The 27,810-nt window shown below is 42.3% G+C and overlaps 2 protein-coding genes across 6 annotated transcripts in view; one reads left to right on the top strand and one right to left on the bottom strand.

Moving 5' to 3' along the window:
* lig3 (ligase III, DNA, ATP-dependent) overlaps positions 1–10,458 on the top strand; it is a 69,003-nt gene extending 58,545 nt beyond the window's left edge. For all 3 annotated transcript variants that reach the window (XM_043718725.2, XM_087977492.1, XM_087977491.1), the window contains one exon: positions 8,638–10,458. In XM_043718725.2, the coding sequence (XP_043574660.2) occupies positions 8,638–8,871 (234 nt within the window). In that variant the 3' untranslated portion in view covers positions 8,872–10,458. The remainder of the gene's footprint in view (positions 1–8,637) is intronic.
* A 12,459-nt stretch (positions 10,459–22,917) lies between these two features.
* Positions 22,918–27,810, bottom strand: part of LOC148141917 (hydroxycarboxylic acid receptor 3-like) — a 29,685-nt gene continuing 24,792 nt past the window's right edge. For all 3 annotated transcript variants that reach the window (XM_087977494.1, XM_087977493.1, XM_087977495.1), the window contains one exon: positions 22,918–24,116. In XM_087977494.1, the coding sequence (XP_087833620.1) occupies positions 23,109–24,098 (990 nt within the window). In that variant the 5' untranslated portion in view covers positions 24,099–24,116 and the 3' untranslated portion in view covers positions 22,918–23,108. The remainder of the gene's footprint in view (positions 24,117–27,810) is intronic.

The raw sequence follows: 27,810 nt of genomic DNA on the forward strand, positions 1-27,810 counted from the left end.
TGCCAGAGGAGGTGGTGGAGGCTGGTGCAATTACAACATTTAAATGGCATCTGAATGGGTATATGAATAGGAAGGGTTTTTCAGGATATGGGCCTGATGCTGGCAAACAGAAGTAGATTCAATGTAGAATATCTGTTTGGCAGGGTTGAGTTGGACTGAAAGGTCTGTTTTCGTACTGTGCATCTCAGTGACTCTATATGCAATTTTTTGGTTTCTGTTGTTCCACAATGACTCTTGTAACTGAGCCTGGCCCAGAGACCATTGTTCAGAGTTCTCTTTGCTTCATTGTTTTACAGTATGTCCAAACAATAACAGGTGTGAGCTGTCTAGGCTCATCCCTTGACAATCCACTATTTGAAGCTTATGGAGTTTTGGCCATCTTATAAGTCATGTCATCTCTAGTAGCCATTTAAAAAGTCCAGCACAATAAATTCCTTTAATAAAAATAATGTTTAGCAATTTTGTAATAAGCTTCTTTGTTCCTGTGGTCAGGATGCCCCTAAAGACACCAACTATTGCTGGGAGTGAGTTTTGTGTTTCCAGCAATGCTCCGGTACCTTCTTGCGAATGTCTATAGTGATCGTCAGCAGGCTATTCAATACAAATCTCTCATTCCCTATCCAGCAGTGGAGACCGGATACTGATTAAATGTAGGAATTTTTCCTCAGGAGCATTAAGGCTTAAACTAGCTCTGACTTGATAGAAGCTAGAAATTGTACCTGGGATCTATTTGGATGAATTGAACAGACATTATAGACCGGTGAGCCTGACCTCGGTGGTGGGCACGTTGTTGGAGAGAATCCTGAGGGACAGGATGTACATGTATTTGGAAAGGCAAGGACTGATTAGGGATAGTCTACATGGCTTTGTGCGTGGGAAATAATGTCTCACAAACTTGATTGAGTTTTTTGAAGAAGTAACAAAAGATTGATGACGGCAGAGCAGTAGATGTGATCCATATGGACTTCAGTAAGGCTTTCGACAAGGTTCCCCATGGGAGACTGATTAGCAAGCTTAGATCTCATGGAATTCAGGGAGAAATAGCCATTTGGATACAGAACTGGCTCAAAGGTAGAAGGTGGGTGGTGGAGGGTTGTTTTTCAGACTGGAGGCCTGTGACCAGTGGAGTGCCACAAGGATCGGCGCTGGGTCCTCTACTTTTTGTCATTTACATAAATGATTTGGATGCGAGCATAAGAGGTACAGTTAGTAAGTTTGCAGATGACACCAAAATTGCAGGTGTAGTGGACAGCGAAGAGGGTTACCTCAGATTACAACAGGATCTGGACCAGATGGACCAATGGGCTGAGAAGTGGCAAATGGAGTTTAATTCAGATAACTGCGAGGTGCTGCATTATGGGAAAGCAAATCTTAGCAGGACTTATACACTTAATGGTAAGGTCCTAGGGAGTATTGCTGAACAAAGAGACTTTGGAGTGCAGGTTCATAGCTCCTTGAAAGTGGAGTAGCAGATAGATAGGATAGTGAAGAAGGCATTTGGTATGCTTTCCTTTACTGGTCAGAGTATTGAGTGCAGGAGTTGGGAGATCATGTTGTGGCTGTACAGGACATTGATTAGGTCACTGTTGGAATATTGCGTGCAATTCTGGTCTCCTTCCTATCGCAAAGATGTTCTGAAACTTGAAAGGGTTCAGAAAAGATTTACAAGAATGTTGCCAGGGTTGGAGGATTTGAGCTATAGGAAGAGGCTGAACAGGCTGAGACGGTTTTCCCTGGAGCGTCAGAGGCTGAGGGGTGACCTTATAGAGGTTTACAAAATTATGAGGGCCATGGATAGGGTAAATAGGCAGAGTCTTTTCTCTGGAGTCAGGGAGTCCAGAACTAGGGCATAGGTTTAGGGTGAGAGGGGAAAGATACAAAAGAGACCTAAGGGGCAACTGTTTCACATAGAGGGTGATACGTGTATGGAATGAGCTGCCAGAGGAAGTGGTGGAGGCTGGTACAATTGCAACATTTAAGAGGCATTTGGATGGGTATATGAATAGGAAGGGTTTGGAGGGATATGGGCCTGGTGCTGGCAGGTGGGACTAGATTGGGTTGGAATATCTGGTCGGCATGGATGGGTTGGACCGAAGGGTCTGTTTCCGTGCTGTACATCTCTATGACTCTATTAGCCTGAGCCTTTACTCATTTAAGGCATTGAGATAAACAAAATGTCCCAGCTGCGGAGGCTTTCAACTTTTGTCATTGTGGTGATGTGGTAATATCCTTCCTCATTCTTTGTGTTTCTAGAAATCATTGCTCTGCTGTTCTGTTGAGTATCCTTTTTTGGCTGTGCAAATGAGGCTTGATTGCTTAACATACTTTACTCAGATGGTTTCTTGATGTTGCAATATGAATGATTGTAAAGCTGCCTTATTTCTTATCTATAAAGAGGATCAATTACCCAGCACATTTGCTGAGAAGTTATATTTTTCTATAAATCTGTGCACCTTGTGCTGCAAAATTGAAGAAAGTTTCAAGTTTCCTTTCGAGCACAGTAGCTGAAAATAGACCTTAAAGTATTAACAAGTGCATTCACATAGCTGATACAATCTACATAGATACCGATAACCTTCTAAAAAGATGTAGAGATGCTGGCATTGGATTAAGGTGGACAAGGTCATAATCCTAGTGTTTGATTTTTGATCTTTTTAAAAAGAGATTGGAGATTTCACTTGATAACAAAGAATGACATAGCATGTTCATGATTTTAAAACTTTCACTGTAACAAATGACTTAATAGCTTTTACTTTTGTGTAGGCAATTAAAACAACAGTAAGCAATATTCCCCTTTTATATTTACCTTGCATTACACTCTCTGTGGAATTATGTTCCTGAAAGCAATTGGCCCACTGTTGCTGTCACTGATAATAAGTTCCTGCATCCCTGTTTCACTAAATAGTAACTTTGAGTAACTATTTCCAAGTGCTTTTTAGATTTTGGAAAGATTCTTTAAATCCAGCACCTACAATAAAGCCTGTTACAGCGATTCTTGTCTCTGACTAAGACAAAGGAAATCTTCCAGAATCCACAGAGACTTCAGGATGTAACTCTGACATCTGATTGTACGAGTTTGCCAACTAGTTTCTCTCTGCTGATCATACTAACCCCTACTGTCTCAGTGCGATTTGTTGGTAATCTGGTAGCTGGATCTTGGAAGTAGCTTCCTCTATCCTCTTCCCCATGACGAAGTGAAACACATTAACTGTGCATTTGGATAGAGGAGCTAATTAGCTATTTTTCACCCTAACTCTCCTTTCATCTTGAAAGTAAGTTTTCTTTCTTTAATCATGGGATGTAGGCAGTATTTGTTACCCATCCCTAGTTGCCCTTAAGGTTGTAGTGAGCTGCTTCTTGATCTGCGCCAGTCCATTTGGTATAGGTTGAATCACAATGCCACTAAAGGAGGGACTTCCAGGTTTTTGACCTAGCAACACTGAAGAAACGGTGATATATTTGTACGTCAGGATAGTGAGTGGCTTGAAGGGGAACTTGCCGGTGGCGATCTTCCATGTATCTACTGCCCTTGTCCTCCTGGTGGTAGTGATCATGGATTGCAAACGTGCTGTCTAAGGAGACTTGGTGAATTTCTGCAGTGCATCTTATAGATGGTGTATATTGCTATTATTGAGCATCGGTGATCGAGGGAGTGAATGTTTGTGGATTTGGTGCCGATAAAAAAAAAAGGCTGCTTTGTCCTGGATGAAGTCAGTAGTCACATGTCACCAGGTTATAGTCCAACAGGTTTATTTGAAATCACAAGCTTTCCCAGCGCTGCTCCTTCAGCATAACTGCTTACTACATGATGCTATTAACATTTTTCTGCAATTTAGGAGACTCGCATTGTAAATTTAAGTCTTGCTGCTGTTATCTTGAAGCACCTTGTACCCTCCCAGTAAAACAATCCAAGCCGCCTTTGGCCATTGAATCACCCACACTCACTATTGAGCAGGCTTCAGAATAGATCAGCTGACCCCTTCATTTAAAACAAAGCCCCAAAAACTCAATCTCATGAGTCTCTTAATTGTAACAACATTTTCTGAGATTTGAGCCGACTGGTCAACCAGAGCGTGCAGCGAAAACAGCATTGTCCAGTATTGTTTTCAAAAGATGAAAATAAAATAACAATGCTGTACTTCCAGTACATGCATGCATTCAACAACGTGCTGCTGTCTGTTTTAGTTCCCTGACATCAATGAAACATTAACAACAACAAAAAAAATGTAGTTGCTCGAACAGCTCAGCAGGTCTGGCATCTGTGAAGAAAAATCAGAGTTAATATTTCTGGTCCAGTGACCGTTACTCAGAAGAATGATCTGATCTATAATAACAAGAATCGTAGGGGTTCCTTGAGTTAAAATGGTAGTTCTCACTGTTGTTGAAGCTGCCTTGGCACTAATCCATTACTCGGTCTTGAGCACTCGTCCCTGTGTTACTCCATTATAATTTTGCTGACAGCTGAACTACTTCCTACTCAGCTCCACAAAACCTACAGCTAATATGTTAGCAATGAATTGATCATAAGCTGCTTGTTGCATGTTCACTCACCAAATCTAGTACGTAAAACTCTTTTAATTCATAAAGTTCAACAGTATCACCATACTTCTAATGGGGCAAGGATGAAAGGGGAATCCCTAAGTCTTGTTCTGCTCATCACAAGGGCTTTAGATAAAGCCTGTTTTCTGAACTGGCAAATAGAGATACAGCTAACGTGAAATTCCATATCACTTGGAATGGAGACAGTTGGCATAAATGGTTTTATTCACATATACACAAAAACAAAGTTGGTGGAATAATATTCAGTCAGACAGAGGGAAAATATTTTTGTTTTCAGGCATTGTAAGAGTATGATTTCAGTTTGTCTTTTGTGTCTCTACTTTGTATTTGTAACATTGATTGATTTTAAAGTGCTCTGATCCATAATAGGATTTATAGTAGTGTGGAGAGAATGTGTAGGTTAACACACTGTAAACATGATTGTGAACAGATCTCTTTGTTATACTCATTATTAAATAGAGTTTTGGTTTGTCTGGTCAGTTTAAATGGAGCTTAACAAATGTTGGTAAAACCAAGGAAATATGAGAATACTACAGTGATGAAGCAAAATGATTGATTTAGAACCTTCATGTCAATTGTAGTACCATAAGAAGCTCTTCAGTGCTTTGAGTCAGTATAGCTCTCTGAAGCAATCTAGTCAGTCACACTCCATCCACTCCATTCCTGCAGACCTGCAAGTTCATTTCCTTCAAATGCTTACCTCATTTCCTTGAAATTGTTCATTGTCTCTGCTTTTACCTTCCTCATAGGCAGAGGTTTCCAAGTCGCTAACACTCATTGTGTTAATTTAAAATAAAATTCTTCCTCCTGTTCCTTTTGTTTCTCCTCTTGCCCAAATCTACATCCCCATGTCCTTGTGCCAGGTGATGAAGAATAGTTTTTCCTTTGTTGACCTTTGTAGTAGTTGTAATGAGGTCAGCCAGGTGGACCTCATAGAATATGAGTTCCCTGACTGGTCCAATCAGGGAGCCCTAGATGACAGATAAGACCTGGAGTGTCAGAGGTTCTGTTCACTCTGAGAGCAGGCTCTGAGGGAACTGGATCAGTGTTAGGGACTCTCCACGTGTAAATAAAGGCAGACTTAGTTATGGGATATTGGCCTCCGTGGAGTTATTTTAACTTCATCAAAACCTGTCATAATTTTATAGACCACTGTCCAGTCTCCCCTCAATCTGCTTTTTCCCAAGAGGAATAATCTCAGCTTCTTCAATTTAAAATTTATTGTTGAAATCTCCAATTTTTGGGGCAATTATGGTAAATCTTCTCTGTATCCTTTGCAGGACCTTAACATCCTTCTAAAGGGGTGAGCAGACTGAATACAATACTGTGGGTGTGACCTAAGTCAAATTTTTCTAAAGTTTCAGCATAATTTCCATGCTGTTGTACTCAAAGCATCTATTTATAAAGCCCAAGTTTGAATGTTCTTTCTGTTACAATCCTGCTGATGACCATTAATGAAGAGAGAAATCTTAACACCTCATGATTGACTGAACAACATGCGCGATTTCACATTTTTATGCCAGAACTAATTTTATTGTTTATGAAATTAACCAAGTTAGATCACATGGGATTCAGGGTGAACTTGGATACAAAACTGGCTTTGCGATAGGAGACAGAGGGTGATGGTGGAGAGTTGTTTTTTGGAGTGGAGGCCTGTGACACAAGGATTGGTACTGGGTCTACTTTGTCATTTATATAAATGATTTGGATGTGAATATAGGAGGTATGGTTAGTAAGTTTGCAGTGATGTAGTGAACAGTGAAGGTGATTACCTATGATTACAAAGAGATCTTGATCAATTGGGCTGAGGAGTGGCAAATGGAGTATAATTTGGACGAATGCGAGGTATTACATTTTGGTAAAACAGACAAGGGTAGGACTTATACAATTAATGGTAAAGCCTGGATAGTGTCGTAGAACAGAGAGATCTAGGGATTCCAGTACATAATTCTTTGAAATTTGCATCACAGGTAAACGGGGTGGTTAAGAAAGTGTTTAGCATGCTTCCCTTCATTGCTCAGAACTTTGAGAATAGGAACTGAGATGTCGTGTTGAGATTGTACAGGATATTAATGAGGCCTCTTCTGGAGTATTGTTTGCAGTTCTGGTCGCCCTATCATAGAAAGGATGTTATTAAACTGGATATTATTATTATTATTATTATTATTATTACCAGGATATTGCCAAGAATGGGGAGTTTGAGTTGTAAAAAGAGATTGGGTAGGCTGGAACTTTTTTCACTGAAACGTAGGAGGTTGAGTGGTGACCTTCTAGAAATGGTAGATGCGAGTGCAGTTACAAAATTTAAAAGACATTTGGATAAGTACATGAATAGAAAGGGTTTGGAGGAATATGGATCGAATGCAGATGGGTGGGATTAGTTTAGTTTGGAAACATGGTCAGCATGGACTAGTTGGACTGAAGAGTCTGTTTCCAAGTTGCATGACTCTATATCTCTATGAATGGATGAAAAGAATGTAATATTATAATTTATGAAGACTTCTATAAATTGACTTCAACTTAATGGTTCTGCTCAGATAGTTCCTTTATCTTACAAAATTTTGAAGGTCCATTCACTTTAGTGACCAACTTGGAAGTATGCCACAGCCCTGTATATTTACTCGAATTCTTCTTGATATTCCAGCTACTGTCTCTGAGGTATGAAATTTCATGGGGGTCCTTACATTTAAGTTTTGACAAATTTATGTTCCATTTTTGTTTGAAGGCTTCTGGACGATAAACCATTAAGTTCAAGCATGCGCTTCACTGCCTTCTTGATTCTGGATTTATACAAGGAGATCCTATTGGCTCTTCATAAAATAACTGGTGCTCCAGCTGATTCCCAGCTCATGGCAGATGCTTTCTCTCTGCCTGTCCCTAGCTAACAGACTATTGACCACTTGCTTTTTGAGTAAACACAAGCAGGTAAATTAAACAGAAAAATTTTAATCTCACTGCTTATCTCTATGGCAGCATGACATTCTTTGGAATAATGCAGCAGAAATGCAAATTCTTATTTACTTTCCACACAGCTCTTTGATTTTGTAATGTATATGAATGATTTCTAATACTCTAATGGAGTATGCAAGTCACTCTCAGAATTGCTAGCATATATCAATAATGATGGGCATCCACAAAGAGATTCAAAATTGGATCAGCCCTTGTTCAATATTTACCCATGATCAATTGTGACCTTGTAGGATAACACTGATTAACTACATTCAGACCTGTTCAATTTGCGTTTACTTAAGATGTACTAATTTCTTAAACAGTTGTTTGTGATCATCTCCCATTTAACTTCAGTTGCCAAAACACATTCTAAAAGATGAACTAAAACTGACTGCAACATTTTTAAACAATCTTTGTATTTTCTGCCATTTTCAAAAATCTTTGGGAATACCCAGAGGTCCCCTTGTTCTTGTAAACTCTTTCCACGGTATCATTTAGTCTCTATAAAGTTGTCTTAATAGTCTTCCATTAAGTTGAAGTATTACATTCTGACCCCTTCTGCTAAACCTATAACTTCACACTTCTCTGTATTAAATTTCTCCTGTCTGTCATCCTCTTGTCTGAAAAATAATCAAATCCTTTTTTTTAATTTCCTGCCTGTAAGCCACCTTTATCTTAGTTCACGCTGACCCTCTTATTCCATGAGATACAGTTTTATTCAACTGCCTTTTAGGTGGTTCTTTACCAAATTCTTTGTTAAAATCCATTTGGATAACATCCATTGCATTCCCTCTGCCAACTTTCTGTTACTTCAAATTTGTGTTGACTATCCATAATTAACTCAAAACTTTTTCAAGTTTCTGTTGACTTTTTAAAATGGCTATTGTTGATAAAGACTTGCCCATTGAACTAATTCATTGGACATTACCAGGACCTTCCTTGAGTAAGGATAAATATTTGCCAACCTCCAATCCTCTGGAACTTCCCAGGTGTGTTATTGCTGTTTTTAGTTCACTGAATTTGAGCTAGACATTGCATTTTATATTTAATGGTAAATAAAAGTAAGGAAAGTCAGAGCCTTTGAGAAATTGAGACCTCCCTTACTTACAGAATACCGTTTTTCCTCAGACCCTGCTGAACATATTTACTGGAGTAAAGCTTTATTTGCCCACGTCAGTGCAAGATTACAGCAAACTCCGACGATACTTCATTGCATATGATGGTGACCTGGTTACAGAATATGACCTGGCTACAGCAACGCATGTGGTTGGTGAAACAAAGGATAATATACACGCGTCAAAGGTCTCTGTGAATTGGATCTGGGAGTGCATCAAGAAAAGGAGACTGGTCCCACCGTGCTGAGAGATATCACTCTATGGTTTTCCAGCTCAAAAGTGGTAAAGATCTCAAATTTGAGATTTCAGTACTTATCCCAAGAAATTTTAGACTTATAATTAGGACTTATGGGAATGAATGATACTAGCACATTGGAATTCTGTGCTTGGTATCATGTATACATCCGTAGACTTGCCTAGTTGGAAGAACAATGCAAAGAGGTTATGAAAGTGTTTTTTCACTTTACTTAATACCTTTTTCTGACAAATGGATGATTTCTGTACTGGGTGCTGCACCTCACTGTATTCAAGATGATGGGAATGTGCATTCCAATCTACAGGGCTTACGGACACTACATTACAGAACAAAGTATGAAAGGACAACTTCTCAAAGAGCGTTGGTTAGTGTTTAGCCTGGAGTCACTAAAAAATATTGTATTTTATTTGTGTTTAAGTTATCCAGTGCCCCTAAAGTCCATCAATTTGGAATAACTTTTGAAAATATAAATGCATTTGTATATAATGAGCTTTTGATTCTTGAGCTGTTTTAAAAAAAAAACATGAAACAAGACATGGTGGAAGATGAAGGTTCAGGTAAAGCTTTACAAAATATATATTTTCCTCTCCTCAGTCCAATGCATTTTTGGATGTGCTGCTTAGTCATCTTCCAGTAATTGATCATTGGGTCTTTTGCGAAATTTTTTGGTCTCAATCAAGTTGGGGATCTCATAAATGGCATAAATCTTTCTGGGTCTGAATCCTTCCTGTTTTTGATCATTCCACTGTTATCCCTGCAGGCATTAATTAATGATTTGATTGTGATTTCTTAACTGGTGATGAAGTAGCATCAGGACATCTGGATGAGAAATGTGTGGAATCATGCTCTGGTGTGACTTGATACCTGCAAGGGATGATGTGGTGCAAGTCAGAGAAATGGGAAATAATTTCTCCACTTGTTTGAATATTTTAAATTTATTTCCTAGTCCAGCCTATGAGCTACAGTTTACTTTTGGGCAGACAAGGGCTTATATTAGTGTTGGATTCCTGTCACAGTATTCCAGCTTAGGCAATCCCTTAAATTACCACTGTTAGGTTGACTGTTTATTTTAAGTTACTCTTACACTACTACCACTTACTTCAACCACCAACTCCACAACAACCTTCCAATCATAATCTAACAGGTATCCAGTGAAATTCCATTTGCAATAATGTAAATAAGAATTTGGGCAGGGATTTTGGGCAAATGTTCCAAATTTCTTCTTATTTCTTCCCATTCCTCTCATTTGGCTAAGTTTTTCCCTCAGAGTTTGTCTAAGGGGAGTGATTCTTGTGTCCCCATGGTGACGTGTGTTTGCTGACTAACTTTGCAAAATTCAAAATGTATTTTGTTTTTAACCTGTTCAAACTTCAAGTAATTGCTTTTTACCATTTTCTGGGTTATTGGGAGGATCAGCATGTTGTGAACAATTGGTGCTGCCACATCTGTAAATAGTGTACTTTTCAAAACAAAACAGTCAAAACCAACTTGTCACCTCTTTGCGGATGTGTTTGATAGTGCAAATGAAGGGGCCAAGTTAGGAATAAAAATAAATTTGGGAAGTGACTTCTCTGCAAACTGCTGGTTCTGTTCTTTGTCACACTGGCAGAGTTGGCCCTGAGAAAAAGTTGAGGGGGGGGTTGGTGGAAACAGTGAAATGGAAGAAAGAAGGCTGAGAAATATTGATGCAGATGGAGAGAAAAATGAACAGGGAGGGAAGAGAAAGGATAAGGGTAGGTAGAAGGGAGAAATTGGTGGAAAGGACAAAAAGAGAGTGAGGAAAAGGAAAGAAAATATAAGGATCATCAATGGTTACACAGGGACAGCAGACAGAATGGGCCAGTGTGATGGGAGAAGGGGGAGGTGTGTGTGACAATGCTAATTTACTGAGAATAGTGGAGACCAAAGTACATGAGATAAGGAAAGAGATAAGGGGAAAAGTGGCAAGGGAAACATCCAACAGCATAACCTACTATAGACAGGCAAAGCAAATGGAAAATAATTAACTTTAAATCTATCATGTTATTTAAATGGAGAGAGTGTGCAGAAGGATTTAGATATTCTGAAATCATAAAGTTAGTAATGCAGATACAGCAAATGACTGGAAAGTAGGTGGAATGTTGGTTACTTCAAGGGGAATAGAATAGAAAAGTACTGATGTTTTGAAACATTGGTGCAGTCCTTGGTGAGACCATATTTGGGTATACTCCCCACTTGACTGGATGAGTACAATTCAACAACATGCAAGAAGCTTGACAGCATCCAGGACAAAACAGCCAGCTTGATTGGGCACCACATCCACTCCCTCCACTAACGATGCTCAGCAGCAGTGTGTACATTTTTGGTCTCATCATTTAAGAAAAGTGATGAAAGGTGTCATCAACAGTGACCTGCTCAAGAATAACTAACCTGCTCAGTGATGCCCAGTTTGGGTTCTGCCACTCAGTTCCTGACCTCATTACAGCCTTGGTTCAAACATGGACTAAAGGGCTGAATTCCAGAGGTGAAGGTGACAGCACTTGACATCAAGGGTGCAGTCAACCGAATGTGACATCAAAGAGCCCCATCAAAACTGGAATCAATGTGTATCGGGGGCAAACTCTGCTATTTGGAGTCATACCAGCACATAGGAAGATGGTTGTGGTTATTAGAGGTTAGCCATCTCAGCTCCAGGACATCTCTGCAGGAGTTCCTCAGAGTAGTGTCCCAGACCCAACCATCTTCAGCTGACTCATCAATGACTTTCCCTCCATCATAAGGTCAGAGGTGGAGGAGTTCGCTGATGCTTAGACAATGTTCAGCACCATTCACAACCTCTCAGGTACTGAAGCAGGTTATGTTCAAATGCAACAAGATTCGGACAAAATCCAGGTTTATCCTGACAAGTGGCAAATAACATTTATGCCTGGCATTTGTGTAGCAATGACTGTCACCAATAATAGACGATCTGACCACCACCCCCATGACATTCAATGGCCTTACCATCATCCATCAACGTCCTTGCATGTTACCATTGACCAGAAACCCAACCAGACTCATGACATAAACGGTGGCTACAAGAGCAGGTCAGAGGCTGGGAATACTTTGATTAGATTAGATTCCCTACAGTATGGAAACAGACCCTTAGGCCCAACAAGTCCACACCGACCCTCTGAAGAGTAACCCACCCAGACCCATTCCCCTACCTAATATTTACACCTGACTAATGCACCTGACAATATGGGCAATTTAGCATGGCCAATTCACCTGACCTACACATCTTTGGATTGTGGGAGGAAACTGGAGCATCCGGAGGGAACCCACTCAGACACAGGGAGAATGTGCAAATTCCACACAGACAGTCACCCAAGGTTGGAATCGAACCTGGTACCTGGTGCTGTGAGGCAGCAGTGCTAGCCTCTGAGCCACCGTGCTGCTCCTATACTGTCAGCCCCTGATTGCTCAAAGCCTGTCCACCATCTACAAGGCACAAGTCAGAAGTGTGATGGTATACTCCCCACTTGACTGAGTACAGTTCAACAACATGCAAGAAACTTGACAGCATCCAGGACAAAACAGCCGGCTTGATTGGGCACCACATCCACTGCCTTCACTAACGATGCTCAGCAGCAGTGTGTACTTTGTACAAGATGCACTGCCTGAAAGATCCTTCAACAGCACCTTCCAAACCCAAGCCCACTTCCATTTCAGAGGACAGAGGCAGCAGAAACGGGAGAATGGCGCCATCTGCAAGTTCCCCTCCAACCACTCACCATCCTGACTTGGAAAGTATTACCCTTCCTTCACTGTTGTAGGTCAAAATGTTGGAATTCCTTCCCTAAGGACATTGTGAGTCGATGTACAGTACATGGACTGCAGTAGTTTAAGAAGGCAGCCCACCACCATCTTCTCCAGGGTAACCAAGGACAGGCAATAATTGCTAGGCAGCCAGCAGCGCCCAAGTCCATGAGTGAATCAAAAACAAAAAAAAGTATAAATATGTTAGGAGATTCAGAGAAGGTTTAATTGATTGATATACAGGATTTGGGGTTTTTCTTTAGAAGAAGGATTGGACAGGCTGGGTGTCCATTGAACTTCAGAAAAATGAATAGTGATCTTATTGAAACATATTACTTCCTGATGGAGCATGCATTTATCAGAAAAAGGCCTGACAGCTGCTTGTACCTACTCTTCCATTCAATGAGATGACAGCTGATCCACTTACACTGCTGTGACCCTCTGATAAACTTTCACCTGCTTGCTTATCAAGTGTCTGTCTACCTCTGCTTCCACTGCCTTTTGAGAAAGAAAGTGCCAAAGACCCATGACCCTCTGAGGAAATCCCTCATTTTCAAGTGAACCCTAGTTCTATATTCTCCCACAACGTCCTTTTCATAGCCACACTGTCCAGACTCTTTGGAATCTTGTATTTCAATCAAGTTGCCTTTTATTTATCTAAACTTTAGTGAATACAAGCCTAGCCTGTACAATATTTTCCTCCGAACAAGATTCTCTGAACTTCGGGCATTTTACAACCTTCCTTTAAGTAAGGAGACCAATATTGTGTGCACTGCCCCAGTTGTGATCTCGCCTTTCTAACTGGAAGCATGACTTCTCTACTTTTGTATTCAGTTTCCCTCACAATAAATAACAATATTTTGTTAGCTTTCCTAATTACATGCTGTACCAGTCTTCAGCGATTGGTGCACAGGGGCAGCCAGATCATAGAGATTTGACAGCATGGATTCCGAAAAGATGTTCCCTCATGTGGGAGCGGCTAAGATCAAGGCACAGTTTAAAAACCAGGGGTCTCCCTTTTATGATAAAAATAGAAAGAAATGTTTTTTCCTGAAGATTCTAAATCTTGAAATTTTCTTCCCCAGAGATTATTGGAGGTAAGGTCCTTGAATGTGTTTTAAGACAGAGGTTGTTCAACTCACTTTTATTCAACAATCTAAAGTTATTGGGAATATTGTGGAGCTGTGAGCACTATTGAATGGAGCACAATATTATTGACTGACAGCGCAGGTTTGTGGAGCAAGTGGTCAATTCTTGTTCCTAATTTCTATGTTGAGAAGCAATACATGATCAGCTAGTAAGGTTATTAGTTGAGTTTTTTTATAGTCAATCAGGACTATCTTAACTTGTGAGGAGATAAAGGAGTAACTAGAGTTTCTCAGATAATTCAGACACTGGGAAGGGAAAGTGAATAGTCCCAAAGGGAGACAAAAGATCACTAGCAAAGAAGAAATTTGCACTTATCACAAGCTCAAATGCCTTTGTAGCCAAGAGGTATTCCTGAGGCTGGGTGGGGTGAAACATTGACTATTAACAGGGGATTGGTTAGGTTGATCAGTACCTCTACTCTACCTGCTCAATTTCCTTATCTAATTGAGTGGTAGAATTAGGTGAATGGCTTAGCTTCCATACTCCTGTCCTCCATGTTCCTGTAAAATGCATTGGTTAGGTTACTCCAATTATGCTACATCCAGTCACAAATGGTGCCAATCATTTAAACAGAAACTAATAAGAGAAGGAACTTCCTTGAATATGCCCGTCAATGATGGCATGGTTCAGCCTGTGAATTCAGCTGCTGAGGCTGAACTGTTTAGAATCCTCTTCAATCAGATCCAGTACCAATTTCTTTTCTTGGTTCTCTCCAATGGAACCATTGCACCTCCTTCAAATCTGTATTGACTTGTGTCTTGTCAAAAAATACTAACCCTTGACCACACCATATATATTAAGCACCACTCCACCTCCATCCATTCTTCCCTCTTCTAAGTCCTTGAAGATGGTGTTGCCTCTGAAATCTGTACAGCACAGTACAGGCCCTTCAGCCCTTGATGTTTTGCCGACCTTTTATCCTACTCTAAGATCAAATTAACCTACATAGCCTCCATTGTACTGCCTTCCATGTGCCTATCCAAGATTCGCCTAAATGTTCCTAAGGTATCTGATACTGCTACCACCACTGGCAGTGCACGCACCCACCATAGGTGTAAAGAACCTACCTCTGATATCTCCCCTAAACCTTCCTCCAATCACCTTAAAATTATGTCCCCTCATGATAGCTATTTCCACCCTGGGAAAATGTCTCTGGCTATCTATGCCTTTCATCATCTTGTACACCTCTATCAAGTCACCTGTCATCCTTCTTCACTCCAATGAGAAAAACGCGAGCTCTCTCAATCTTCCTTCATAAGACATGCCCTCAGTCCAGGCAGCATCCTGGTCAATCTCCTCTCCATCCTCTCTAAAGCTTCCACATCCTTCTTGTAATATGGCGACCAGAACTGAACACAATATTCCCGGTGTAGTCTAACTAGAGCTCTATAGAGCAATGTAACCTTGCGGCTCTTAAACTCAATCCCAAGCCAAGACACCATACGCCTTCTTAACAACCCTATCAACTTGGGTGGCAACTTTGAGGGATCCATGATGGACGCCAAGATACTTCTGTTCCTCCACACTGCCAAGAATCCTGCCTTTTAACCCTGTATTCTATATTCAACCTTCCAAAATGAATCACGTCACACTTCTCAAGGTTGAACTCCATCTGCCACTTATCAGCCCACTTCTGCATCCTGGCAATGTCCTGTTGCAACCTATACAGCCCTCCACACTACCAACCACTCCACCAACCTTTGTGTCATTGGCAAACTTACTAACTCACCCTTCTACTTCCTCATCTAAGTCATTGATAAATGTCACAAAAAGCAGAGATCCCAGAACTGATTCCTGTGAAACACCACTGGTCACCAAGCTCCAGGCTGAATACATTCCATCGTTACCACCCTCTGTCTTCAATGGGCCAGCCAATTCTGTATCCAGACAGCCAGATTTCCCTGTATCCCATACCTCCTTACTTTCTGAATGGGCCTACTATGGGGAACATTATCAAAAGCCTTTCCCAAATCCATGTTCATCACATCCACTGCTCTACCTTCATCAATGTGTTTAGTCACATCCTTAAAGAATTTAATAAGGTTTGTGAGACATGACCTGTCCCTTGCAAAGCCACGCTGGCTATCTCTAATCAAGCAATGGATTTCCAAGTAATCATAAATCCTATCTCTCAAAATCCTCTCCAATAACTTGCCCACCATAAACGTAAAACTGACTGGTCTGCAATTTCCAGGATTATCCCTATTCCCTTTCTTGAACAAGGGAATAACATTTCCCACCCTCCAATCATCTGGGACTACTCCAGTGGGCAGTGAGGATGCAAAGATCATTGCCAAAGGCACAGTAATCTCTTCCCTTGCTTCCTGTCGTAACCTTGGGTATATCCCATCTTCCTAGACCTCTCCATTTCTATCTCAGGCGACCGACTCAACACGGACATTTACTATAAACCGACCGACACCCATAGCTCCCTAGATTACACCTCCTCCCACCCTGCCCCCTGTAAGAACGCCATCCCATATTCCCAATTCCTGCGCCTCCGCCGCATCTGCTCCCAGGAGGACCAATTCCAATACCGAACAACCCAGATGGCCTCCTCCTTCAAAGACCGCCATTTCCTCTCAGACATGGTTGACCATTCTCTCCACCGCATCTCCTCCACTTCCCGCTCCTCCGCCCTTGAACCCTGCCCCTCCAATCGCCACCAGGACAGAACCCCACTGGTCCTCACCTACCACCCCACCAACCTCCATATACAGCGTATCATCCTTCGTCATTTCCGCCACCTCCAAACAGACCCCACCACCAAGGATATATTTCCCTCCCCTCCCCTATCAGCGTTCCGGAAAGACCACTCCCTCCATGATTCCCTCGTCAGGTCCACACCCCCCACCAACCCATCCTCCACTCCCGGCACTTCTCCTGCAACCGCAAGAAATGCAAAACTTGCGCCCACACCTCCCCCCTCACTTCCCTCCAAGGCCCCAAGGGATCCTTCCATATCTATCACAAATTCACCTTCACCTCCACACACATCATTTACTGCATCCGCTGCACCCGATGTGGCCTCCTCTACATTGTGGAGACAGGCCGCCTACTTGTGGAACATTTCAGAGAACACCTCTGGGGCACCTGCACCAACCAACCCAACCGCCCCGTGGTCGAACACTTTAACTCCCCCTCCCACTCCGCCAAGGACATGCAGGTCCTTGGCCTCCTCCATCGCCAGACCATGGCAACACGACGCCTGGAGGAAGAAAGCCTCATCTTCCACCTAGGAACCCTCCAACCACAAGGGATGAATGCAGATTTCTCCAGCTTCCTCATTTCCCCTCCCCCCACCTTATCTTAGTCCCAACCCTCGGACTCAGCACCGCCTTCTTGACCTGCAATTTTCTTCCCGACCTCTCCACCCCCACCCCCTCTCCGGCCTATCACCCTCACCTTAACCTCCTTCCACCTATCGCATTCCCAACGCCCCTCCCCCAAGTCCCTCCTCCCAACCTTTTATCTTAGCCTGCTTGGCACACCTTCCTCATTCCTGAAGAAGGGCTTATGCCCGAAACGTCGATTCTCCTGCTACTTGGATGCTGCCTGACCTGCTGCGCTTTTCCAGCAACATATTTTTCAGCTCTGATCTCCAGCATCTGCAGTCCTCACACACTCCTAGTTTATATCCCATCTGGCCCAGGGGACTTATCTATCCTTATGTTTTCAAAATTTTTAGCACATCTTTCTTCCTTCCATCAACTGTTCAAGCACATCAGTCTGTTTTGCGCTGTCCCCATAAACGTCAAGGTCTCTCAGTTGTGAATATAGAAGAAAAGTATTCATTAAGGACCTCCTCGGACTCCGGGCACAAGTTCCCTCCACTATCCCTGATCGGCCCGACCCTCATTCTGGCCATCCTGTTGTTCCTCACGTAAGTATAGAATGCATTAGGGTTTTCCTTCATCCTATCTGCTAAAGCTTTTTGATGCCCCCTTCAAGCTCTCCTAAGTCCATTCTTCAGTTCCTTCCTGGCTACCTTTTAACCCTCTCGAGCCCTGTCTGATCCTTGCCTTCACAACCTTAAGTAAGCTTCCCTCTTCCTCTTGACTAGATGTTTCACATCCCTTGTCACCAAAGGTTCTTTCAACCTAACATCCCTTCCTTGCTTCAGTGAGACAAACCTATCCAGCACTATCAGCCGGTGCTCCTTAAACAACCAGGCGTTTCTGTTGTGCATTTCCCCGAGAACAACTGTTCCCAATTTAGGTACTTCAGTTCTTGCTTAATAGTATTGTAATTCCCCCTCCCCATTTAAATACTTCTCAATACAGTCTGCTCCTATCCCTGTCCATGATGATAGTAAAGGTCAGGGATTGTCACCGAAATGCTGTCTCACTGAGAGTTTGGACATCTGGCATGGTTCATTGCCAAGCACGAAATCCAACATGGCCTCCCCTCTAGTCGACCTATCTACATATTGAGTCAGGAACTCTTCCTGTACACACCTGACAAAAACTGCTCCCACCAAACTATTTGAATCAAGGAGGTTCCGATCAGTATTAGGGAAGTTAAAGTCATCCATGATAACAATCCTGTTACTTCTGCACCTTTCCAAAATCTGTCTTCCAATCTGCTCCTTGGTGTCTCTGTTGCTATTGGGGTGTGTGTAGAAAACTCCCAGTACAGTGACTGCTGCTTTCCTGTTTCCACCCACACTGAGTCTGGAGATAAACCCTCCTCAACGACCTCCCATTCAGCAGCTATGACACTATCCCTGATTAGCAATGCTTCTCCCCCACGGCATGGTAGCTTAATGGTTAGCACTGCTGCCTCAGGGCCAGAACCCAGGTTCGATTCCAGTCTGTGGAGTTTGCACATGTGTCTGGGTGCTCCAGTTTCCTCCCACAGTCCAAAGACATGCAGGTCAGGTGAATTGGCCATGCTAAATTGTCCATAGTGTTAGGTGCATTATTCAGGAGTAAGTGTAAGGAAATGGGTGGGTTACTCTTCGGAGGGTCAGTGTGGACTTGTTGGACCGAAGGGCCTGTTTCCACAATGTAGGTAATCTAATTTTTTTAAAAAGTCTCTTTCGCCTCCCACCCCCATTCCTTTTGGAACATCCAACACCCATTTCTGCCTCTGTAATGTCCAAGCCTCCGTGATGGCCACAACATTATAGTTCCAAGTACTGATCTATGCTGTAAGTTTGTCACCCTTATTCTTGACACTTCTTGCATTAAGATAGATACACTTCAACCCATCTCACTTACTGCGCCTTTACCCAATCAACTGTCTATCTTTCTTCGCAGACTCTCTGCAGGCTATTCTCTACCTCCTCCATCATTTGATCAATAGCTCCAGTTCCTAGCCCCGTGCCAATCTAGTATAAACCCTCCCGAAGAGCTCTAGCAAAACTCTTGCCCAGGATATCGGTGCCCCTCCAGTTCAGATGCAACCCATTCTTCTTGTACAGGTCCCACCTTTCCCAGAAGGTATCCCAATGATTCACATATCTGAAGCCCTCCCTCCTCCGAGCCCTGCAGCCATGTGTTCATCTGCACTTGTTCTCTGTTCCTAGCCTCACTAGCCCGTGGTACTGGTAGCAATCCTGAGATTACTACTCTGCTCGTCCTGCCTTCTAGTTTCCAACCTAACTCCCTACATTCTCTTTTCAGGTCCTCATCCCTTTCCCTATCTATGTTATTGGTACCGATGGCTGCTCTCCCTCCTCCTTAAGAACCCTGTAGTCTCGATCTGAGACATCCCTGACCCTAACACCAAGGAGGCACCATACCATCCATTCCTCTCACCACTGAATCTCCAATCAATATTGCTCTCCTTCTCTCCACTTCCCTTCTGAGTCACAGAGTCAAGCTCAGTGCCAGAAACCTAGCTGCTGTATCTTTCCTCTGATAGGTAATACCCCCAACAGTATCCAAAACAGTATGCTTAATATTGAGGGGAACAGCCACAGGGAGTCCCTGCACTGTATGCCTATTCCCTTTCTCTGTCCTGACGGTCACCCAGCTATCTTCATCTTGTAACTTAGGTGTGACTACCTCCATACAACTCCTCTCTATCACTCGATCAGTCTCCCGAATGAGCTGGAGTTGGGTGCATTTCTCACAGGCAAAGTCAGCAGGGATATCAGTGGTAACCCTTACCTCCCACATCCTGCAAGAGGAGCATACATCTTCCCTAGCTTCTATCCCCTCTGCTCTAAATTGCCAAGAGAGATTGAGTAAATTTAAAGAAGCCTTACCTTACCAATCCTGCACACATGGTCTTTTTCTTTGGTTAGAGAAGGAGGACAGGTGGAAGACACTACACGTGCCTCTGGTTTAGCCATAGCCCAAATATATCAGTTCATGTGCCCAGCAATCCCCGTGTCAACGTCCACACCTGCTGAGCCTTTGCTCCATCTATTCCCGAGGTAAGTCCTTAAGAGGGAAATTTACCTTCCCAGCTGACCCCTAGTCTGCGCTGTCATCACTTCTGCTGCTGCAAATGGAGGCCCGTCTTTCATTTACATCCACGGGGGTTGAATCCCTACTAGCAGGTTTCCAGTCCTGTCATTGTACCAAAAAACAACGGCTCTTGTCAAAGTAGCAATTGACCAATGAGGAGAGTGGTGCAATTATCATTCCTTCACCTTCTCAATACGTCTGCAGTCAACTCTGGTCCGACTGCTTCGCTGTTATCCAATTGAGTGGAACTACTCTTGCCTTTCATTCTCAACTTGTAGTCAGAGAAACTGGTGGAGGCGGTGATGGGCCAAATGGCCTCCTTTGCATCATATCACTTCTGTGATTCTGCAAATTACCTGACTTCTGTTCCTGCAGATACATCAGTACTTCTGGTATCCATGAAAAATTCTCATCTAATTTTCATCTCCATACTGTCCTTCAGTACATCATCTAAATGTTACAGCACAGAGACAGTAATTTTTACTGCAATGCAGTAAAGTGTAAATCTTTGAAGAAAGTTCCAATGGTTCAAAACCAGACTTTTGAATAACCAATCCTTGAATTTGCAAATAATTAATTTGAGACATCAGTTTTGTATCTAAAATTGCAAAGGGATCTTGATCAAATGACCAGTGGAGTGCCACAAGTATCGGTGCTGGGTCCTCTACTTTTTTGCCTTTTACATAAATGATTTGGACATGAGCATAAGAGGTACAGTTAGTAAGTTTGCAGATGACAGGAGGTGTAGTGGACAGCGAAGAGGGTTACCTCAGATTACAGCAGGATCTGGACCAGATGGGCCAATGGGCTGAGAAGTGGCAGATGGAGTTTAATTCAGATAAGTGCGAGGTACTGCATTTTGGGAAAGCAAATCTTAGCAGGACTTATACACTTAATGGTAAGGTCCTAGGGAGTGTTGCTGAACAAAGAGACCTTGGAGTGCAGGTTCATAGCTCCTTGAAAGTGGAGTCGCAGGTAGATAGGATAGTGAAAAAGGCATTTGGTATGCTTTCCTTTATTGGTCAAAGTATTGAGTACAGGAGTTGGGAGGTCATGTTGTGGCTGTATAGGATATTGGTTAGGCCACTGTTGGAATACTGCGTGCAATTCTGGTCTCCTTCCTATCGCAAAGATGTTGTGAAACTTGAAAGGGTTCAGAAAAGATTTTAAAGGATGTTGCTAGGGTTGGAGGATTTGAGCTACAGGGAGAGGTTGAACAGGCTGGGGCTGTTTTCCCTGGAACGTCGGAGGCTGAGGGGTGACCTTATAGAGGTTTACAAAATTATGAGGGGTATGGATAGGCTAAATAGACAAAGTCTTTTCCCTGGGATCGGGGAGTCCAGAACTAGAGGGCATAGGTTTAGGGTGAGTGGGGAAAGATATAAAAGAGACCTAAGGGGCAACATTTTCACACAGAGGGTGATATGTGTATGGAATGAGCTGCCAGAGGAAGTGGTGGAGGCTGCTACAATTGCAACATTTAAGTGGCATTTGGATGGGTATATGAATAGGAAGGGTTTGGAGGGATATGGGCCAGGTGCTGGCAGGTGGGACTAGATTGGGTTGGGATATCTGGTCGGCCTGGACAGGTTGGACTGAAGGGTCTGTTTCCATGCTGTACATCTCTATGAATCTATGGCTCTAAATGGCTCAATGGGCTGAAAAATGGCACATGGAAAAATGGCACAGTCTGGATAAGTGCAAAATATTGCATTTTCGTATAACAAATAAGAGTAGGGCTTACATAATTAATAGTAGGGCCTCAGGAAATGTTGTAAAACAGAGGGACCTAGGGGTGCAGGTACATAATCCTTTGAAGTTTGCATCACCTATATACAGGATGGTTAAAAAGGCATTTGGTAGGCTTGCCTTCATTGCTCGTTCCTTTGAGTGGAGGAGTTGCGAAGTCATGTTGAGGTTGGACAGGACATTGGTAAGGTCTCTTCTGTGTCCAGTTCTGGTTACCCCGTTATACGAAGGATGTTATCAAGCCGGAGACGGTTTGGAGATTTACCAGGATGTTGCCACGTATGGCAAGTTTGAGTTATAAAGATAGGCTGGGACTTTCCTCACTGAAGCGTAGGAGGTCAAGAGGTGACCTGATAGAAATGTATAAAGTAACGAGGGGTATAGATCGAATCAGTGGTAGTTGTCTTTGCCCTTGGATGTGGATTTCAAGACGAGGGGTCACAGTTTTAAGGTGAGAGGAGAGCAATTCAAAAAAGATGAGAGGCACATTTATTTGCACAGGGTGGTTTGTGAGTGGAATGAAGTTCCAGAGAAAGTGATGGATGTGGGTACAATTACAACGTTTAAAAGATATTTGGATAGACACATGAATAGGAAAGGGTTGGAGAGATGTGGACCAGAAGCAGGCAGGTGGGACTGATTTAGTTTGGAATTATGTTTAGCAAGGACTGGTTAGACTGAAGGATCTGTTTCTATGTGGTATAACTCTGTGACTCTATGGCGTGTAAAGGATTACATAATCCGGGCCACCCAATAAGGTATGTGTTACAAACCTTGGATTACACAATTGAATGACCAAATGTTGTGGCAATAAAGATAAACCATAGTTGTAAAGGATGAGGAAGTAGCTGGTGCAGAAACTGGTCATGCTAAGAAGACCAAACAAATGTCTGAAGCAGACAATCCGAAACTTTGACTGCAGTTTGAGCAAAGTACTGTGATTATTCAAAGCAATGTTTATTGACTGAATGAACATGCAGATATAAAAATTTAATATAATCGCAATACATATGATTCAATTCCATGTTATAACAGAGAAGTCAAAAATGAGTGAATCTTAATGCTGCTATAAAGTTTATTAGATTAAGTTGTCATCCCAGTGTTGAAAAATGTATTGTTGTTGATGGAAGCATGTCACTGCCTTGATTCACTTTCATTCCGGTTGCTGCTGGCTGGCATAGGTTTATTAAAATGTTTCCAGGATTTCATGATTTCAATGAGCTTTGATCTATATTTGGTGCCAGAATAGTAATAAACAATTGGATTGAGAACACCATTGAGGTAAAGGCAGAGAAGGCTTGAGTAGAAAGCAATGCCAAGTTTTTGGAAAATTGGGCAGTTGTTGCGATCCACAGTAGCAATTAAAAATCGTGTCACAACTGGAGGGAAAAAACAGATAAGGAAGATGAATAATACTGCTTCCATCATCTTGATAGCATGCTGACCCCTTTGTTGTGATTGGGATGTGAACTGAGAATTGGCCAGCTCCCATCGGATTAATATTGTAGACACCAGCAGAGATACAAATGGAATCAAAAAAGCCAGTACAAAGACACTAATGGTTGATGACAATAAATGGTCTGTTATGTTTGGTTCATTAAAGCTCATGCATTGCAATTTACCATTCAGTACAAAAATGTTAACTGCAAGAAAAGTTGAGCTTGTTAGACCACATGTCAACAACCAGATGATTGCACTGAGGACGATGGTACATTTCTTGGTAATTCTGTTTTGAGACTCTATGGGTTTGATGATCATGTAACACCGATAGCTGCTGATGCATGCCAGGAAAAAGACACTTGCCAAAAGACTGGAAAAGGTGATGAATGCTTGGAGTTTGCACATAACGTTTCCAAATATCCAATGGCTGTTATTACTGTAGTAAATGATCATAAGGGGATAAGTGAGTGAAAATAGCAGATCACCCACACACAGGTTGAGCATCAAAATATCAATGGGAGTCTTCTGTTTTATACAAAAGCACAAGATCCATAGGGATAAACTATTGAAGCCTGCAGCTAAAATGAAGAAGATTGCAAGTACTGGAGGCATCATTGTTGTGAGAAACTCCTCATCCATCAGACATGTTGTATTAACAGCACCTGTAGCTGATGCATTGCCCATTTCTTCAGCTGCATCGACCTAGATATTTGAAAGAAGAGTGCTATGTATTAATATTGTTGGAAAAATAGTGTTTTATTAACGTCCTAATAATTTTCTGGTCAGTTTGAAAACTGAACTTCTGTCTTTGCAGTTTTCCCTTCCCATTGCAGTGATTTCCAGCAAGGTGAGCTGAGAAAATATTGATTTGAATGCTTCTAAATATTCTCATTATTTCACCGGCAGTGGCCTTTGCAGACAATGCCTTTTACTGCCCATCCCTCATTGCCCTGCAGGAGGAAGTGGTGGTCGTGAACTGCCATCTTGAACCACCGCAGCCCGTGGGGTAAATGTACACTCACAGTGCTGTTTTAGATTAGATTAGATCCTCTACAGTGCGGAAACAGGCCCTTCGGCACAACCAGTTCACACTGACCCTCCGAAGAGTAACCCACCCAAACCCATTCCCCTACTCCCTATTAATGTACCTATCACTATGGGTAATTTAGCATGGCCAATTCACCTGACCTGCACATCTTTGGAGTGTGGGAGGAAACCGGAGCACCCGGAGGAAACCCACGCAGACACGGGGAGAATGTGCAAACTCCACACAGACAGTCGCCCGAGGCTGGAATCGAACCTCGGTCCCTGGACCTGCAAGGCAACAATGCTAACCACTGTTCAGGAAGAATTCCAAGATTTTTACCCAGGGACAGTGAAGGAACAGTGATAATCGAATCAGTGATGAACTTTCAAATCAGGAGAGTGTGTGATTTAAAGGAGAGCTTACAGTTGTTCCTATGCACCTAATGCTCTTACCCATTTTGGTAGTAGAGATTGCAGGCTTGGAAAGTGCTGCTAAAAGAGCCTGGGTGAGTTACTGCAGTGCATCTCGTAGAGTGCACACACTGCTGCCACTAAACATCAGTGATGGAATGAGTGAAACTTGAAGGTAATGGATGAGCAGACAATCAAGTGCTTTGATATAGATGGTTTTGACATTCTTGAATGTCATTGGAGATACGTTTATCCAGGTAAGTGCAGAGTATTCTATCATACTGCTGATTTGTGGCTTGTAGATGGTGGTCAGACTTTGGAGCAAGGGTCATCAGGGTATGACTTTCCAACTTCTGACTTGCTGTTGTAGCCATAGTATAAACATAGAACCATAGAGGTCTATAGCACAGAAAAAGGCCATTCAATGAATGGAGTCTGTGCCGGTCAAAAACTATTCTATTCCCATTTTCTAGCTCTTGGCCCATATTCTTGTATACCTTGGCGTTGTAAATGTACATCTAAATTATTTCTTATATGTTCGAGGATTTTGGCCTCTACTGCCCTTACAGGCAGTGAGTTCCAGACTCCACTGTCCACTTGGTGAAAAAAACTTACATTCCCTCTCAACCTCCTGTCCCTTACCTCAAATCTATGCCCCATTCATTGAATTCTCCAGCAAAGGGGAATGTTCTTTCCTGTCTACCCTATCTATGGCACTTATTATTTTATACAGCTCAATCATGTCTCCCCTCCGTCTCCTCTGCTCCAAGGAAAACAGCCCCTGTCTGTACAAGCTCTTCATGACTAAAACTCTACAACCCTGGAAGCACCTTGGTGGATGGTGATGCAGATGGCTGATACAGTTCTGTTTCTGGTCAGTGGTAACCCCAGAATCTTGATGGTGGGAAAATGCCATTGAATATCAAAGGGTGATATTTAGATTCTCTTTTATTGAAAGTGGTCATTGCCTGGCAGTTATGGGGTGTGAATATTGCTGGCAACTTTGTCACCCAAGCTTAAATATAGCCCAGGTCCTCCTTCATATAGATAGGTATGCACTGCTTCAGCATTGGAGGAGTTGCAAATGGCGCTGACCATTATGTAATCATCAACAATCATCCTCATCTCTGACCTTATGATGAAGGAAAGTCATCAATTACGTAGCTGAGGGTGGTTGGCCAGAGTAGAATACTACCCTGAGGATCACCTGCAGTGGTGTCTTGGAACTGAAGGTTGACCTCCAACAACCATAACCACCTTCCTTTGTGTCAGCTATGGCTCCAACCGGTGGCAATGTTTCCCTAACTCCCACTGACCCCAGCATTGCCATGGCACTTTGAAGAGACAAAATAACTGTAGTTGCTGGAATCCAAAGAGGCAGGCATACCTGGGGCCCATCCAAGTGCCCATGGCCACCCCCTGGATTTGAAGGAAATGGGAGGAGTTAAAGGAAATGTTATTAAGGGTGAGGGCCAGTTTGAGGTGGAGGAGGGCACTTTGAAGCCATATTTCATCAAATTTTCATAGTGAACCTAGTTGGAATTCAATATGTGAACTATTTTCATTGGAAATTGATTTTTTTTTTGTCATGTATAGTAAATCAAATAACAGACTAACAACAAGCAATACATAAATGATGAGGTACAGATGACATTTCTATGAAAAATGAAGGCCTGGGATTCCTCGTGAAGTTTATGATGAACAGCCAATAATAAAAAAACACTAGAAAAAGGGCAAGTAACAACAGATAGGGAAAGGGGAGACAAAAGTGACCGGTGATGACTATGAAGTATATAATGGCCTTTTATGAACATAATATGTAAAAAGATGGTGGAGGGTGGTCTTACTCAATCAAAGGGAGTCACCTTCAGCGTTAGGAAATGGCGCAAATAATTATTGAATATTCCTCTTCCATTTTTATAAGGACAGGAGAGAATAGATCTGCAAGGGCACCTGAGGAATATGTCAAAGATTTGTTATGGAAATTAATATTCTGAAAGGAAATGTTATGGAACTGAATTTCGAAGTCACTAGGCCAGGATCTACTGTCTGCAAGATTAAGGTTGTGATAGCTATGATGTGAGTTGACACTGTTGACCAAAGAGTCAAAAGTTCATCGATTCAAGCTCCAATCTGAAATGAAAGCATGTAATGTAAACTGATATTTCAGCACAGAACTGAAGTAATGCTGTCTACTTGGACAAGGAATCTTTTGGATACAAAGTTAAGTGGAAGAGCTGCCTACTCCATAGGACGAACCCCTCTTTCTCAGATCTTGGAATCCAATAGTCTAATTCTACTATCAGCTACCTCTGTATGACTGTCTCAAGCATGGACATTATCCCTTGTCTGTTCCAAATTGACCCCTGGTCCTCAGACTTTAACTGTGGGCTGTTTCACATTATAATCTTATAAGTTTACGACCATTATGTGCCTGACTTCAACCCTATCACCCAAGCATTTGAAAGTAAACGCCAGTCGCTACTTCAGAATTACATCTGGTTCTCTCACCTCTTCTCAAGTCTTCTCCTTTCCCCTCCCCTATAATCTCTCCTTTCCTTTACTGCCTTCTTTCTCTCACTCACTCATTCATCTTTTGGCTGTTCTGTCCCCTCGGCCTTTTCAAATACCTCCAAGAAGCAAGGCTGCCTAGTAATATGCTGAAGGATGCATTGACCACACAAGCCTCCAAACCTCAGTCACAAACCCAATTCGCTGAGGAAATGTGTCATCAAACTATTCATCCCTTAGTAAAGTTCAAAGCTGTCCTCAATCGATAATAATTCAGGGCATGACAATAATAGGCCTGGGTGGGTAACTCTTCGGCGGGTCGGTGTGGACTTGTTGGGTCGAAGGGCCTGTTTCCACACTGTAGAAAATCTAATCTAATCTAAAAATTGTCTTTTTCCCCGCCCAAACCTTTCTAATGTAATAAAACAAATTAGAACATCCTTGCCCC

Source organism: Chiloscyllium plagiosum, unplaced genomic scaffold, assembly GCF_037043375.1.
Source record: "Chiloscyllium plagiosum isolate Xiang-an unplaced genomic scaffold, Cpla_swu_hap1 HiC_scaffold_31, whole genome shotgun sequence".
Classification (NCBI taxonomy): domain Eukaryota; kingdom Metazoa; phylum Chordata; class Chondrichthyes; order Orectolobiformes; family Hemiscylliidae; genus Chiloscyllium; species Chiloscyllium plagiosum.